This window comes from Akebia trifoliata, chromosome 11 (genome assembly GCF_017979445.1).
Source record: "Akebia trifoliata isolate Shusen 1 chromosome 11, ASM1797944v1, whole genome shotgun sequence".
In the NCBI taxonomy this organism is placed as follows: domain Eukaryota; kingdom Viridiplantae; phylum Streptophyta; class Magnoliopsida; order Ranunculales; family Lardizabalaceae; genus Akebia; species Akebia trifoliata.
In genome coordinates this window covers 40,388,397-40,404,779 of record NC_141385.1, presented here as the reverse complement: position 1 = coordinate 40,404,779, position 16,383 = coordinate 40,388,397, and the positions used below count along the sequence as shown (strand labels likewise).

General features: G+C 35.2%; 2 protein-coding genes and 1 long non-coding RNA gene across 4 annotated transcripts; 2 read left to right on the top strand and 1 right to left on the bottom strand.

Annotated features, from left to right (window-relative positions):
• The first annotated feature begins 1,027 nt into the window (after positions 1 to 1,027).
• LOC147391648 (uncharacterized) lies at positions 1,028 to 1,430 on the top strand. The gene is made up of 2 exons (XR_015182663.1): positions 1,028 to 1,143; positions 1,174 to 1,430. It is a non-coding gene; the product is annotated as an uncharacterized LOC147391648 (long non-coding RNA).
• LOC147391647 (uncharacterized) lies at positions 1,256 to 4,521 on the bottom strand. Of its 2 annotated transcripts, none has more exons than XM_086458000.1 (5): positions 4,305 to 4,521; positions 4,151 to 4,217; positions 2,411 to 2,500; positions 1,668 to 1,742; positions 1,256 to 1,434 (listed from the first exon to the last, which is right to left on the bottom strand). In XM_086458000.1, exons 1-4 carry the CDS (start codon positions 4,464 to 4,466, stop codon positions 1,672 to 1,674), a joined length of 390 nt encoding a protein of 129 aa, XP_086314126.1. In that variant the 5' UTR covers positions 4,467 to 4,521; the 3' UTR covers positions 1,256 to 1,434; positions 1,668 to 1,671. The 2 variants fall into 2 exon arrangements, with proteins under 2 accessions (XP_086314126.1, XP_086314127.1); XM_086458001.1 differs by lacking the exon at positions 1,256 to 1,434 and adding an exon at positions 1,557 to 1,575.
• Positions 4,522 to 9,837: 5,316 nt separating this feature from the next.
• Positions 9,838 to 16,200, top strand: LOC147391646 (transmembrane 9 superfamily member 2-like). Its single transcript, XM_086457316.1, has 7 exons — positions 9,838 to 10,336; positions 11,890 to 11,930; positions 12,036 to 12,621; positions 12,757 to 12,894; positions 13,418 to 13,574; positions 13,668 to 14,152; positions 15,672 to 16,200. Exons 1-7 carry the CDS (start codon positions 10,185 to 10,187, stop codon positions 15,889 to 15,891), a joined length of 1,779 nt encoding a protein of 592 aa, XP_086313442.1. The 5' UTR covers positions 9,838 to 10,184; the 3' UTR covers positions 15,892 to 16,200.
• The last annotated feature ends 183 nt before the right edge of the window (positions 16,201 to 16,383 follow it).

The following is a 16,383-nucleotide window of genomic DNA, read 5'->3' as shown; positions in this document are numbered from 1 at the left end:
ATGATTTTCATTTAACTTCTATTTTAATTAAACCTAATCATAAGTTAATTTTATAAAATAATCCATTTCTTAAAAGCTCGAATTAAATGCTCTTAACTTTTTCTACATTTTAAGTAACTTAAAACTGACTGCCTTTGGTCAATTTCTATTTAATCCAGATATGCTAGACCACACAGTGGCATCAGAAACCAAGTTCTAAGATTTAGGTAAAATGAAAATTATTTCTTGAACTCAGAAGTGATTTTTGGGCTGTCAATGGATAATTGAATCCAAATTCGTATTCGAACATCAGATATTATTTAAAATTTTCAAATATCGGATTCAGATAATTTTTGACATCCGAATATATTTTGGATAGTAGGGTGTCGAATCTGAAAATATTAGATCCGATTGAAAACATAATCTAATTAACCCAATTTTTGTTATGTAATCACGGTCACTCTCTATCTCATCTTGAGAAAATCTCCCACCTTCCAAAATAAATAAATAAAACCTCCCATCTCCTCATTCACGGGCTTAGAGCTTTACTAGTACGAACCCCTTCACCTTCGTCTGATCATTTTCCAACTATTGCTGGCAACACTCTCTCTCTCTCTGAGTTCAGTATGGCCGTACTGCTCTTCGATGGTGGGGACCGAACAAACTCAGTTTGTAAATATCTCTGTAAAAGAACTAGGGTTTGATTTGGTAAATCTATCTCTAAAAGAAATTGAACTCTCTTTGCATAAAGTCAAATTGGATATCATCCGATATCTTATAAGATAATCAGATTCAAAATGATATTTTAGAATATCCGTTGGATTCAGATATCGAATAATTTTTTTGAATTCCGATTAAAATATAGCTGTATATGAACAAATTATTGGGGTTCGGATTCAAATATAACTGTATCCAAATCAATAAGTATCAGATGACGGCCCCAAGTGATTTCAGTTTTAGATCCAAAAGCTCCACCTAGAACAAGGATATTGTGTATTCTAGGCGACATTTATGGATAAATGGGTTCCTTATAAAAATGCAATTTACAGGTGTTTTATTGCACATTTTAAGGAAAGCCACACCTCCGGTACAAAGTTTAGGAGGATGAAGAATTGCACATTTGACAGAAAATCATTTTTACCTAGAAAATGAGTTCCCATCCAAGTGGAAAAACACTACTAGAAATGACCCCAGAGAATCAGATTTTCTCATTGAGGTAGGAAAATCCTAATGTTATTTTCCAAATATCACCCACAATCCCCCAAATCTAAAAAACTAACTATATTTCGAAAATCAAATGCTGGCAAACATTTTCTAAGGAATTTCTATTTTTTATACAAACACTAGTCCAGAATTGTTCCCCCCTTTCCTTGGCAAGCATACAGACATTGAGGGTTTTGCACAGAGCAATCCATATTTTGAAATTAGTGGAGCTCGCAGCCTGCTCCCCCCCTCCTGCTCAGAAACAAGAAAACAGAGGTTCACTGATCTGTACAAGTTCACGTAAAAACTTGGCGAGGTACAAAACAAGTATGCTCCGTTGTTCTCTAATTTGGTTCTTCAGTAAACTAATCTTGTTCCTCCATTCCACTCGATCTAAAGCCAATGTAATTTGATATCATGGAAAAAAAAATTGTTTATAGAAAGATTACATCAAGATAAGTGTTAATCCGACAATGTTTCCTCACCAAATTATTCTACCATGGCATCAACTGTAGCCACCTCCGCCGCAGCTGGCTTTGAGGTTTTTCTTTGGTTCTTACCTATAATAGCCCAAAAACAAAGGAAAAGATAAATGTTGATATTCTTCAAGAAAAAATAAATTAAAATTAATTACTGTAGAGTGACACAATTACACACATGGTTTCAAATCTTGTCCGAGACTGAGATGACTTGCCTGAGTCATCAAAGCATCATTCACCATCGAGATGGATTTACATGGTGTCCCAGGCTTCACACCATCTCACGAGATAAATGAGATGACTTGGGTGATATTTTAAAAATCTCAGCCAAGTCAGTAAAGCTCAACAGAGTCAACCGTGATTTTGTATATTTAAATTAAAATAATTATTATTTTTACAATTTAAATACTTATTACCTAAATTAAATATGATTTTATGACTAAGCATCTTCTAATCTACCTTATTTTATAATATAAAAAAAAAATTATAATTATTTTCATATATATATATATATATATATATATGAATATATAATTTTAATCTGAGTTAAATGGTTTATCTCGTCTGAGATGAGTTGACTAGTCCGAGGCGACTTGATCTTGTCCATGGACGAGATTAGACGAGACATCAAATCAAGATTTGAAAATTGAAACCATGATAACACAAGTGAAAAAAAAAAGAGGGAAAAAACATAAACAAGCAAGAGGAAACTTGGTGGCTAGAAGAGTGCAGATCTGAGTAGAACTTGCCTTTGCACTTTAATTGCTTAACTTTAAGCTTTCCACTCTTCTTCAAGATAATCTTTGTCTTAGTCTTGTTGTTGGTATCTTGAGATGTACCTAGCTCCCAAAAGTAAACTAATGTCAGCTACGCAATTTGTGAGAAGCTAACAATATAGAAGTACAGTAAAAAAAAAAACCTACCATCTTGTAGCTTTGGCTTAGTATGACATAAATGACTTTAATATTTTTTTTTTGTAAGAAACTACTTGTGCCTTATTGGATTTGTATGCACACAAAATTATTATATAAAAGGAAATTATCTTCCTATTCCACTGAGCAAGTAAAAGATTTCAAAATGCACTTCACTTTATCTTTTAGAAAAGAACTTTCACAGAAACAAATATAAGAGTAGCCCACTAAGTGAGGTATAATTGGGAGAGATGTTTCTCAGTGAGATCTTTTTACTCTTCCCTAATGTGCCAAGCCCTTCCACTTTACCAGCCTCATGTATTCAGGGCCCCAAAGTCCTATTGAAGGTAACATTCTTCATTTGGTTAGCCGCATTAAATAAAGTTGGGACCTTGGACAATATGGTCAATCGAGGTACTATCATACCCAATTTTTGCTTCCTATGTAAGGCCAACGGGGAATCAATGGATCAGATTTTAACTCATTGCCCTTGTGTTAGGGAGGTGTGATCCACTTCTTATCCCGAATTCAGGTCAATCTTGTCTATTTTCCAAAGTTGGAGCTTAAAGTTTTTACTCAAAGGAGAATTCTATGGAGAATATTACCTTTTGCGGTGTATTGGGGAACTTGGAAGGAAAGAAACAGAAGAATTTTTTCCAAGGGAAGGAGCTGTCACATAAAGAGTTGGTTCTGGATATAAGAGGGTTGCTATTTTTGTGGTACAAGTTGCTTGTTGAATTTAAAAGGTGCTCTTTTTTCAGGAGATTGTAATTAAATGGGACCTTATGTGCTCGGAGTACATAATATAGGCAAGTTTTCTCGATTAATAGGCGATTTGATCAGTGACTACCCCGTTCAGCATATTTTTACCAAATTTTCAGGAAAAAATTGCTGATAAGAAAACAGAACGAGAATAAGATGTCAAAAGGACCATACTTGAAAGACTGAGAAGGTCATATAGGGAAAACATAAAGAATAAACAACAAACCAACACCAATCTCAACCCCCCCCCCCCCCCCCCCTCCCCCTCTCCCCCTCCCCACACACACACACACACCGCACTCTATTTCGTCAATGGTAACCGACTCCCACCAAAAGAAAAAATTCTCAAAAAAGAACCCTCTAAATTCTTGATAAATCTTGTACCAATCTAGGCATACTTATCTTGATTCAATAAAATTAAAAATGAGTGCCCAAAGTAAATAGAATAATAGATTTTTGAATCAAACACCCAATCAATGATGTGTTGTTCCTACCACCATATGGGGTTTGGCAAAAAAAAATCATGTTTCACACCATTTTACCCAATCAAGGACATATCTTTTGTCTAATCATCCATTGCTACCTTTAGAATCAGATTCTAAAGATACCCATTTGAGAGGGACTATACACGCGACCACAAGAACCCATTTCAAGAACAAAAGCTGGCTTGAATCAGATACAATAAACCACAAAAATCTAACTAAACCAAGGAGGTCTCTCAAATTAGGTTAAGAGGATCAAAATTACGTCACCATAAAAACAAGATAGAAATCCAGCAAGAAACTAAAAGAAAATAAAAAAGGGTTTAAAGGGTACCTTCTGCAACTGCCATCTCGATGTCTTCCATGGTCACCAAACCATTCTTGAGAGCTTCCTTCTGCTCCTGAAGATTAAAAAAAGAACAAATTCAATGAAACCCAGTTTACCTAAGAGAGAGAGACAGAGAGTGACAAAGAGGAAACAAACGTACTCTTCGCCATTTCTTAAAGATCTTTCGCTTGCGTTTGCCAGAGACGGAGAGGGGCTGAGGCTTGTGCTTGAGCTTCCCAGTAATTGGATCTCCATGAATTTTCCTCTTATTCTCTGCAATCAGAGCTCGCCTGTTCTTCTGGATCACATTGAATTTAGCCATCTCTTCTCCTCTGCAAATTGCAAAACCCTATTTCGTTTTAGGGTTCTAAAACTCCAGAATTCTTATATAGTTTTGTTAGAGAGCTGCTACTTGCACCCCAACTTTTACTTATTATACACCCCATTTTGGAAAAAGTAGAACTACTCCAACTCATATTCTATCCCAGTCGCCATCCTCTCTCATCTGCCATTTTGATGCACTAAACCCATTTAAAGGGTCTCCAATGCATACTCCATCCCCAATTCCATTTCCAACTCCAAAATGGAGGATGAAATCTTGGTTCTCTACTTTTGGGCTCTAAAAAATTCATCCCCCAACTACTATTTTGGATTCTAGGGGGTCTCCAAAGCACTCGTCATTTTCATTTTCATTTTCATTTTGGGTTAAATTAAACAAATATATTATAAATATCTATGGATGAGCATTTTGGATGGTATGATTGGAGCGCAGACCCCTTGGATATTCTAAATGGTTCTCCGTAATGGGATAGCCAGCCATTATGAAATATTATTATGGAGTTTCCCCTTTGGAATTGTTGCTCTAAAGAAAATAAGTGAATGGTCAAGAATGAGTAAAAGTTGGGGTGCTAGTAGCAACTCTCTCACTCAAATTTAGAATTGAGATTTGTTGTTTTGAAAGCAATGACATGACCCCACGTGTATTAAATAAGCAAAAGTGATTGGTCACAGAGAGAAAATTTCAAGAGAAAATTTGGGTGCAATTTAAATGCTTTAGTTTTAGTAGCTTTTTGAGTACACATGGCGTCGTGCTATTGGTTCATCAACTTAACACATAACTTACAAAACAACAAATCCCTATTCTTAAATTTATAAAGTGCTCAAGTTTCTACACACCCATCCATAATTCGTCTGTGGTTTGTAATTGGGATGGTAGGTCCCATAAATGATCCTCACAAAAAACTAGTTCAATCCAAAATTTCTAACCCATATTTTGAAAAATGATTGTTTTTATATACAATTTTACTTATGTCCCTTGAAACACCCCCCCCCCCCATATATATATATATATTGATTGGGAGTGATACAAGGTTTTGAAAATGGATGGCTACGGAAATCCCACTTAACTCCAAAATTTATTAGTGAAAAAAAAACTTTTTTCTAAGTTTTTTTTCTCCAAAGTTTATAAAATTTTATCTTCTACCCCCTATGGCATTAGATCTTGTTTTTGGATGCCACAAGGTGAGCTCATTGACCCTTAGTAAGATTTCAAATCTTACAAAGTTAGTAAGGCTAACCTTATTCGTTAGTCTTTAACTATGGTCATACTCCAAGGTTTCTTGAGTAACAAACTTGGAGTTGTCAAAACTTCTAAGAGTGTTTTTTTTTTTATTGTTTTTTTTTATGATAAGAATGGAACATATAGGTCTACCCACTAGAACTCTCTTTGTTTAAAGTTAGTGGGGACTTGCATGTCGTCCACTTCAAAAACCCAGAAAGTATCTCTATTATCAATCAAAATATAGAGTGTTAATCACCACAAAAAAATAAAAAATTTAACCAAAGATCAAGAAGTTCAGTGGGGGTTATAACTCTCACTCACCCTTACTTGGGTATGCCTTTGCAATTGAAGTATGGTGTGGGTGTTTATGATGTGCTCTAACACTTGATGTAACATTTAAGTTGTGCTAATCTGACACATTTTTTTTCCAGACACTTTTTGTACACTCCCACCATAGAATTGTAGATCATTTGCTTTAGAATACATAAGAAAAAGATTTAGGGTTCAGTAACTACAGTTCAGGGAGCGTTTGTAAAAAGAGCGTCAAATTATCATTAGTCATAACATTTCATAAATGAATAATGATGAATGCAGGCAGTTGGATACACAGCTAACATGGCAAGGGCACTGAACCACACATCATTTTCCTGTGTATCTTGATGAAAATGACATATGGTTTTGTCCTTGCCACATCAGCCACATACCATGACTCTTTATAAATTCCTTTGATTGAAATCCAATGAAATTACATTATGAGACAACCCTTCTATCACCTACTAAACGAGGGTGAAATATTTGTCACAACCTGCACTCTTTATTTGGTGTCCTCCTAACCTTTCAATCTTCCATTTTGATATTTCATTTTGGAGGTTGATATCCATAGGCTCATCTCATGAAAAGAAATTCATAAACAAATATCCAATCTAATTCATCTCATTAAAATGCTTAAGTCCAACTGTAGATGCGTGGTTTTCGATTACGGTGATCAATCGCCACCATTCATATTTGCAAAAGAGTGTGAATGGTCACCCGATGTACATTTTTTGAAAAAATGTCATTTTTAGCGTTTAGTGACTCTTGTTCGGATAAGGTACTAATCAATTTGAGATCGGGGTAAGTGGCTTGATTGGAGAAAGAGGAAGGTGTTAGGCACCTTTTTCTTCCCACCAAGTGGTAGTAACCTCAATTAAACTTAACCATTTTTTGATAAAAAAATGTAAAATAAAATAAGTGTCACATGTCAATAACTTGTACCCTAAGTAGGAATTTATTTTTAGCTTGAATATAGGATCATCACATTGAAGGAGATGATTTTTATAGATCCTTAGCCTTGGGAATAACACATTTTAAAAAGTGTTGACTTTGGTTATGAGTTCATTCTCATGAGCCGAGAAGGACTCGAATGCCGAGTGCTTCAAAACAATTTGATGGGTTAAATTGATTTTATTTTTTTGAAGGTGGTTACAACCCTTATACTTTCGACCGAATCGAATTTTGATCTATTAGAGATAAGGGAGGGGGAGCATTACATCTTAGAAGTTTTCTAAAATAAAAATTAAAGAGAAGAGGGGGTAGTAGAAGAGGGATATGGAGAGGGTAGAGAGAAAGAGGGGAGGTGTATCTTTTGAGCCTACCTTGATCTTCTTTTCTTTTCTTCTTCTTCTTTGAGTCCTTAATAAAAATATGAGAATGTAATTTTTAAAGTAGATGAAGTGAGGAAGTAGAGAAGAGATGAGAGATGAGTGATTTTTTTTTTTTTTTTTTGTAAGACTTGGGTGTTTTTTTTTAATTTTTCATTAGGTTTTTTTAGTTGAAAATGAGGGGGGGTTTATAGGATTTGGAGAGTATTTTTAGAGGTAGAGTTGGGTGAAAAAATAAAACAGAATAGAATGATTTAAGGATTGTGAAAGGAGGTATTTGTGAATTAAGGGTGATGGATGAGGCATTTGTGTAAGGGGAGTTAAATGGGTTATTTGTAATCCAAATAGGTTGGATTTTTCAACCTATTTAGGTTGAGTGTTAGGTGGAATGAAATGAATAGTGTTTGATTGGGGGAATGAAGGGTTTAAGATGATGGTTGATTGATTAAGTATTTGGCGAGTTGAGGGGAACGAGTTTTAATTAAAAAAATAGGTTGTATAAGAGAGTAATTGATTAGATTTTGGGAGGGTGAGAGAGATGGTGATATGTGCCAAGATGTGTGGAGATTAAAGGTTTAGATGAGTTGATGAGAGAGAGTGAATATTTAATTTGAGAGAATAGGGATTTATAGAGAATGGTGATGGTAAGTTAGGGAGAGGTATGGGTTGAAGGTATTTGATTTGAAAGAATGAGGATTTATAAGGAATGATGAGGGTATGGGAATGTATGAATTGAAGGTGTTTAATTTGAGAGAATGAGATTTATAGGGAATGATGATGGTAGGTTAATGGGAAGTATGAATTGAAAATATTTAATTTGAGTGAATGAGGATTTATAGGGAATGATGAGGATAGGTTAGGGGGAGGTATGAGTTTGTTAAGAATGATGATGGTAGGTTAGAGGAGGGTGATGGTTGATGTGATTTTTTAGAGAAAAGGTGATGGGAGTAGGTTGTTGGATGAGAGAAGTGACTTGAAGTGATAACATGTATCTACCTTGATGATCATGTATGATTGGTTATGATCTTTGAGTTGGGTTGAGAATTGGGTTTGGGTATAGTAATGGGTAGTGGGTGAAATTGAATTAGGCTTAAGTGTTAAATTGGGCTTGGGTAGGATAGTTGGGTAGTGGATTGAATAGTAATAGATGATGAGTTTAAATAGGTTGAGAAATGTAGAGTGGTGGGGTAGGTTTGGGTTTATGGGCCACATGGTAGGTTGGGCTTAGGTATAGTAGTGAGTTGAATAGTAATGGATTTGGATTATGGTTGGGATGAGTTTAGAGATGAGAAGAGTGGTATGAATTTTTTTGGTCCATGAGCCATACGAGTAGGATTTGGGCCATTTTATTGAAAGAAAAAGAAGAATTTTTGAAGGTTTGGACTTTAGGACTCATTCCGATTTTCATGAATTTTAAGGCATTTTACTTTGAGGGCCCGATCAAATTTGGGTGTCTACACCAACTGTTAGGATATATATCCTTAAGTATTTTATACATTAATAATTGGACTTAATGCTTTTAACAATAGGGATTGCATATTTGTTTATGATTTTTTTTTCATCCATTTATCATGATCATTCTCTAGTTTCTCTTACTCATGACCTCCATATCTTCTCCTCCAAACAAGTTCACAAGCCAATAAATTTATGTCCAATTTGAGTGTTTTTATTTTACTTGCTTTTTCATTACACATGGCATCTTGCCATAGGTTCATTAATTTACACACCAAAGAACTCTAAAGACAGGTTAAAGTGAAAAAAAAAAAATAATAATAATAATTTTTTTTGACACTCCATTTTCTTTTTCTTTTCGTTGTCTTTTCTGGTGATTCAAACTCCAACACCTCCCCTCTCTCTCTCCTCCTCCTCCTGCCCCGACCTCTCCATCCCTTCTTCTTCTTTTCCAATCTCTGTCCCTCTCTTCTTCTTCTCCTCCTACTTGAGTCGTCGGAATTGTTGGAGATGAGAAAGGTGCTCACAACAAAATTTGGATTTTTAAAAGTGCTCTTAATTGAAGGGCCTTAGAATTCTTTGCGCTTCAATAAAATTTCTCAATTTATAATAAAAAAAAACTATTTTCAACAATGATAGATAATGTAATCCAGTTAGTTAAGAGAGTTTCTATTGCCTCACCAACTTTTACTAAAAAGCACCTCAAAATATTTGCTGATTCTACCTCATAAGAATTGGTGTGCTATTAGTACAAGCAGGTGTGACCATAAAATATCCTTTTTAGATAAAATACTCTTGGAATATAAGTCACGTGGATAACATCATCATCTATGCCATGTCAGCACTTAGCTACCTAGAAACATTCTTCCTAAAATGTTTAAAAAAAAAAAAAAAAACTTTATTATCATGCCACATGGCGAAGTGCTATTCGGCAGTAGCATTCGTCAAGTAGGGATGACGTGGCTGAACAGGTGTCTATGATCCCACTACCAAAACAAAAAGAAGCCATGTATTTTCAGGGAGAAAGGTTTGTTATGTCACTCCAGATTACTGTATCATCAACTCAGAAATGCAAAAGCGTTGCCCGTTTCTATCCGATCAGCTTCACGTGAAAACAGGAAACTCACCAATAACAACAACCCATCTCTCTCTCTCTTTCTAACCCAGATCTACTAACCCAAAGCCCAAAGATCTTAGCTTGCTAATTACTAGATCTACAACATTGTCTCCCTCAGATCCACCACTCTTAACTGTTTGGGTTGCTAAAAATTTAAGGTTTTCTCTTTCAAAACCTCATCTTTATGAGATTATTGATCTGGGTTTCGTCGACATTTATCCTAAAACAGAGAAAGTTTCGATCTTTATTATAAAGGTATAAGCTTTGTTGATGATGAAAATGGTGGAGGGAGCTATAGTGGTTGTTCTGTTACTGTTTGTTTTTGGTGTCACAGTAGAAGCAGATGGTTCAGATCACAAATATAAGGAGAGAGAACATGTTCCTCTCTATGCAAATAAAGTGGGTCCCTTTCACAATCCCAGGTAATCTGGAGTTACAAATCCCACATTGTAGTTTTGGCAGTTGTTGATTTTTTTGTTTTTTTTAATGTGTAATTTGGATAATGGTGTTAAATTTTGGTACGAATTGTCAATGTTACAGTATGATACACAATGGGTTAATTTGTTTTGGTAGTAAGAAAAGATTTGAAGACAAATGGTTTAAAAGAAAATATGGACCCAAATTGTTGGAAGAAGGCAATAGTGAGATGATGATGATATTGTAATATATGGGAATTTACCTTGGCCAAGATGTATTGGTTTCGTCTGAGACCCCAAATGAGAAATATTGATCTTGGAACATTGAATGTTTAGAGATTGTCTTGGTCGAGGAATTCTCTTTCTAACGATCGAGATAATGCCTCCAGATGAAATTCTTAGACCTTGTTTAATACTATTAGGCCTTTTGTGATGGAATTTGGAAATAAAGAATGAAAAAGACAAGAAAAAAGAGCAATCTTTGCAAGATATCATCATCAATGAGGAATTTATGCTTTATTTAAGGTTGCAACTCGGGCGGTTGGAGATCAACCCATGCCCAACCCGACCTCGGGCTTGAAATGCTCAACGCGAACCCAACCCAAGTCGGGTTGTTCGGGTTAATTCATTCCCCATTAATACTAGATAATTTAGTAATGATAAGGGCTTATATAAACGTAAGTGGTGTGTAAAAGAACTTAAAATTTACAATTATTTGTCCTAAAATATTGTTTCAAAATTTACATACGAAGAAAATGATGATTAACTAAAGCTACCATCTTAATTTATTTACTGTTAATTGTAATATTTTCCAACAACACAAACATTTACATTGCATGACAATATAGAATTACATAAACAAAAGCATTGATAACAAAGCAATTGTTTATTAAATGAAAAAAATGGCACATTAGTTTTGATATATAGAGAAACAAAAGTATACATGCTAAATGAATGCAAAAGAAACCAACATATAAGAAAATTTTAGATTATAGCCATATTAAGTTCGGGTTCGGGCAAATCGGGTTGCCCGATGGCTATGCCCGAACCCAACCCAATTTGAGTTGGGCAATTTTTTTGTTGCCCGAACCCAGGACCTAACCCAAGCTAAGTATGCCCAGACCTGACCTCAGGTCGGGTTCAACCCATTGGGTTTGGTTTTGGTCCCCACCCAAGTCGCAGCCCTAGTTTTATTGGGCTAAAGTGTTTTTGGATTTTAGAGGAGTTTATTTGGACGATTTCCCTTTTAGGTGGGAGTCCGTTTGTGATTCGTAAGGTTGTTGCTTGAACGTTTATTTGTATGAAGGCAGACCTCTTGTCCTCCGGCGTTATTTTTTTCTTTTTAATCAATAAACTTCTTTATGTATCAAAAAAAAAAAAAAACTATTGGTGGGTTGTGAATTTTCTCTCCACATAGATATTTAATATACTTTTCTTCTTGTGAAGGTGGTTTTTGTTGGTGTTGGTCATTGTTGTCGGATTCAGATTCAAATCCAAGTTTTTATTAATTTTTTCCAATTTTGGATGTTTGGCTGATGGGGTTTTTGATATCTCTGCAGCGAGACGTATCGGTACTATGACCTGCCATTCTGCTCACCAGGTTTGCTACTATAAAATTTTCTGTTATTTTTTCTTTCCCTTCTTTATATAACATTTTTTGTAATATTTACATGATTTTAATTCGTTTGGTTTTTAATAAACCTAGAGAATGTGAAGGAGAAAAGAGAAGATCTTGGAGAAGTACTAAATGGTGATCGCTTGGTTGATGCACCATATGAATTGAACTTCCGAGTGGATAAACAAACGGAAATTATGTGTAATAAAAAATTATCAAAAGCAGAGGTCGCACAACTGAGGACCGCCGTGTTGAAGGACTATTACTTCCAAATGTATTACGATGACTTGCCCTTTTGGGGGTTTTTAGGGAAAGTCGAGAGGGAGAACAAGATGGATCCAAGCGAGTACAAATACTTACTCTTTAAACACATCCACTTTGACGTTCTATATAACAATGACCATGTCATAGAGATCAATGTTCAGACTGACCCGAACTTAGCTGTAGACATCACAGATGATAAGGAGGTTGAGGCTGAGTTTTCGTATTCTGTCAAGTGGAAAGAAACCGATATTCCTTTCGAGAAAAGGATGGATAAGTACTCGAAATCTTCTTCGATGCCCCAACACTTGGAGATACATTGGTTCTCAATAATAAATTCTTGTGTGACCGTTCTCCTTCTGACTGGGTTCCTTGCTACTATTCTTATGAGGGTGCTCAAAAATGACTTTATTAAGTAAGAGATACTTGAGTCCTTTTATTTATTATTATTTTTTTTAATGTATTATCTTTTATTTATTTTTATATAATACTTAATAATACCAAATGTTTCTCACTCAAGGAATTTATATTTTTTTTTTCATGGTATAAGATACTCACATGATGAGGAGTCGGTTGATGACCAAGAGGAGACTGGATGGAAGTACATTCATGGAGATGTCTTCCGATTCCCGAAGCACAAGTCTTTGTTCTCAGCAGTTCTTGGATCGGGAACTCAGCTCCTTGCCCTGTAAGAACTCTTCTTGTACATACATTTCTGTTCTACATTTCAAGTGTTTTACGGGCATAAAAGTAGATTTTGATGTATGAGTTCATCGGTCAAAGGGAAAAAAAGACCTACTGAGTCAGAGCCATAACAATCTGGACCCAGTGACTCACCTATTCAGAAAAGAAGAAAAAAAAATAACAATAAATAAATATTATGAAACGTAAGTTGTCAATGAAATTTTATTCAACTGTTATCCATTTAACTTTATCAAAGCTTTTATAGGATTTTTTTTTTAATTTTATAATATGCTTCAAATTATGAAATACACATCGTAAATGAACGAAATATGGCCTCATGTTCTCATCCATTCAAATAGTTTTTTGAAGCTTGATCTGAATTTGCAACATAGATGCTTTGACATGAATTAGAACATGTCATCGTGTGTGGTTCCAATCAACATATCTACAAGTCCATGTAATCAAGCATGAAAACTTCATCAATTTGATAAGAACTCAATTAACGTCTTTTTTTTTTGTTACAACAGTGCAATATTCATCTTCCTCCTTGCACTAGTTGGGGTTTTCTATCCTTACAACAGAGGAGCTCTTTTCACAGCTTTGGTTGTCATATATGCCCTTACATCAGGAATTGCTGGTTACACCGGAACCTCCACCTATTTACAACTAGACGGAACTAACTGGGTATATCACACTATCTCCTCAATTTTTTTTGTTATTCTTCATGGAAGCTTAAGTCCCGTTGTGGGTTTATTGATCTTTCTATTTTCCTTGTAGGTGAGGAATTTATTGCTTACGGGTTGCTTGTTCTGTGGACCATTGTTCTTGACATTCTGCTTCCTCAACACCGTTGCAATTGTCTACAACGCCACCGCAGCATTACCATTTGGTACTATCTTAGTGATTCTTCTAATATGGACACTTGTAACTTCTCCTTTACTTGTGTTGGGTGGTATTGCTGGTAAGAACAGCAAGACGGAGTTCCTAGCTCCGTGTCGCACGACCAAGTATCCTAGAGAGATACCTCCTTTGCCGTGGTACAGAGGAACTATCCCTCAAATGGCAATAGCGGGGTTTCTACCTTTTAGTGCGATCTACATTGAGTTGTATTATATATTTGCGAGCGTTTGGGGTCACAAGATTTATACTATATATAGTATCCTCTCCATCGTTTTTATCATTCTCATCATCGTCACGGCATTCATCACTGTAGCATTGACGTACTTTCAACTTGCTGTTGAGGATCACGAATGGTGGTGGAGGTAAGTTTTGTTTGAACTTTTAATACATTGCAAATTTTGCTTATCATAGTCTATCTCCTCGTCACCATAGTCACCAAGTTGGAATATAGATCTAAAACGGCAAGGGAAAACTTTGGAAAAAAACGGGAAAGAAACAATAACAAAACGAGAAATAAAAAAATATATATAAGGGAATGCTAACGTCTAAGACCTTATGTGGATGTTAGCATTCTCCAACACATTTTTTAATACCCTTTCCCGTTTGATCTTTTAGTGAAAAAGACAAGGGCATATTAGACTTTTTATATAATAAATGCTCATCTTTTTTTTTTTTTTAATCTTTAAAGATGGAAAGGGGGTTAGGCAAGACCCAACCTTACATCCTTTCATAAATGTGCCCTCTGGCATCCTTACATACACTGTTCTTAAGATCACTAGGGAGGTCTTGACGATCCAAAATAACACTACCTGGAGAGCTTAGGAAGTCAGCAACTTGGTTAGTTTCTCTGAAGCAGAAAAAGAAGTCAATCCTATTAAACTGGGGTGCTTTATGCTTGATGGCTTTAACAAGTTTTTCTTCTCCCCAAGGCACTCTGTTGTCCCCATTGATGCAGTCAATGGCTACTTTAGAGTCAGCTTCGACTTGTAAGGACCTGAAATGCTTGTCTTTTACATAATAAATGTAAATGGCATTTATTTTTTAGATTTAATGTTTCGTTTGCAATAAATGTTTTGGCAATTAATGTAAACAAGCATTTATTATATAAAAGACTAACGTACTCTTATCTTTTTCACTAAAAGACAAATTGAATAGGGGTATTATTGGAAAAAAATGTGATGGGCAATGCTAACGTCCCCATGAGGTCTTTTAGACGTTAGCATACTCGATATATATGTAATATTCCAAGTTTCCAATATATTTTTTAGAAAAAAAAAAAGTACTATTCAATATTTATGCATGATAACGTCTTTTCATACATAATTATAAATATTATGATGACAACAAGTCTAATTATCAATGTATCTTTTAAGCAAAATAACTCACTATTGAAATTTTTATAAATTATAACATCAAGACATTATTATAAAACCCCACATTAGACAACATTTATGAACTAAATCACAAATAACAAGAAGACCATTGAAATTAACCACAGGCCTACAAAAAATATGTTCTTGTTATTTTACGTTTTTTTAAAACATATTTAGAAAGTTAAAAAAATGTGTTTAAAACCTAAAAAATGCTTTTTTTTTTTTTCGCGGAGGGGGGGGGGGGGGTTGGAGAAGTTGAGTTTTTATTTATTTATTTAAATTGTTACCATGCTGGTTACGGTGTGTGTCAAAAACCATTGTCCTCAAGGAATAACTTCCATGCGTTTGTTCTTCACGTGGTGTGTAATCCTTGTCAAAGTTTACCATTACTCGATCAGCATTAAGTACAATTACTTAGATATTAAATGTTCGTAAAATCCTTATTACCATATTCTTTGTATGTATTTTCAGTTACTGCTTTTCATTGCCTAATATCTCACCTACACAGGTCTGTTATCTGTGGTGGCTCCACCGGTGTATTTATCTTTGGCTACTGCTTGTATTACTATTATGCTAGATCGGACATGACGGGCTTCATGCAAACATCCTTCTTCTTTGGTTACATGGCTTGCATTTGCTATGGGTTCTTCCTCATGCTTGGGACTGTTGGTTTCCGTGCCTCATCACTGTTTGTCCGTCACATATATCGCTCAATCAAGTGCGAGTAGGTGCTTGATCTTGGTACATCTCATTCGAGCTGTAGTAAGTATGGCACTGTGTCAACAATAGTAGTAGAAGTGAAGCCAACCATAGTGATTCTACCATCGCTTACCCTTACAAATTTTCATCCGAAAATGGCTATATTATTTTACCTTGGAATTATAGTATATTTTATTTTTGTCCCCATTCAACCTCTTTTTTTTCTTTTTCTTTTTTTGGTTTCTCTTTTCGCCGTTGGGAGAAGGTGTAATGTCAGAGGCTTGAATCTGATGGATTTTGTACTAAAGAAAATGATGAATGAACGAATTTTCCTTGAATCTATTCTTTCAAGCGCAAATGTGGAAAACGAAAAGGGGATTACACTCTCATCCGTGGTCACAGTGTACAAAAACTTCTTGTAGAATTGTTTCAGTTGTTTAATAAATGCACTAAACCATAAGATTAAAGCACTACTCCAAGCCCCTTTTATTGTTCTGATAGGCAAGCAGGTTTGTGGCACA

What these genes read in the sequence shown, in the direction of transcription:
- LOC147391647 (XM_086458000.1), bottom strand. Translation starts at nt 4,466, where the DNA reads ATGGCTAAATTCAATGTGATCCAGAAGAACAGGCGAGCTCTGATTGCA. An exon ending in TCTTTAAGAAATGGCGAAGA is followed by an intron (nt 4,218 to 4,304) that starts GTACGTTTGTTT and finishes TTTAATCTTCAG; the next exon opens with GAGCAGAAGGAAGCTCTCAA. An exon ending in TAAGCAATTAAAGTGCAAAG is followed by an intron (nt 1,743 to 2,410) that starts GCAAGTTCTACT and finishes GGGCTATTATAG; the next exon opens with GTAAGAACCAAAGAAAAACC.
- LOC147391646 (XM_086457316.1), top strand. Translation starts at nt 10,185, where the DNA reads ATGATGAAAATGGTGGAGGGAGCTATAGTGGTTGTTCTGTTACTGTTT. An exon ending in CCTGCCATTCTGCTCACCAG is followed by an intron (nt 11,931 to 12,035) that starts GTTTGCTACTAT and finishes TAATAAACCTAG; the next exon opens with AGAATGTGAAGGAGAAAAGA. An exon ending in CTCAAAAATGACTTTATTAA is followed by an intron (nt 12,622 to 12,756) that starts GTAAGAGATACT and finishes TCATGGTATAAG; the next exon opens with ATACTCACATGATGAGGAGT.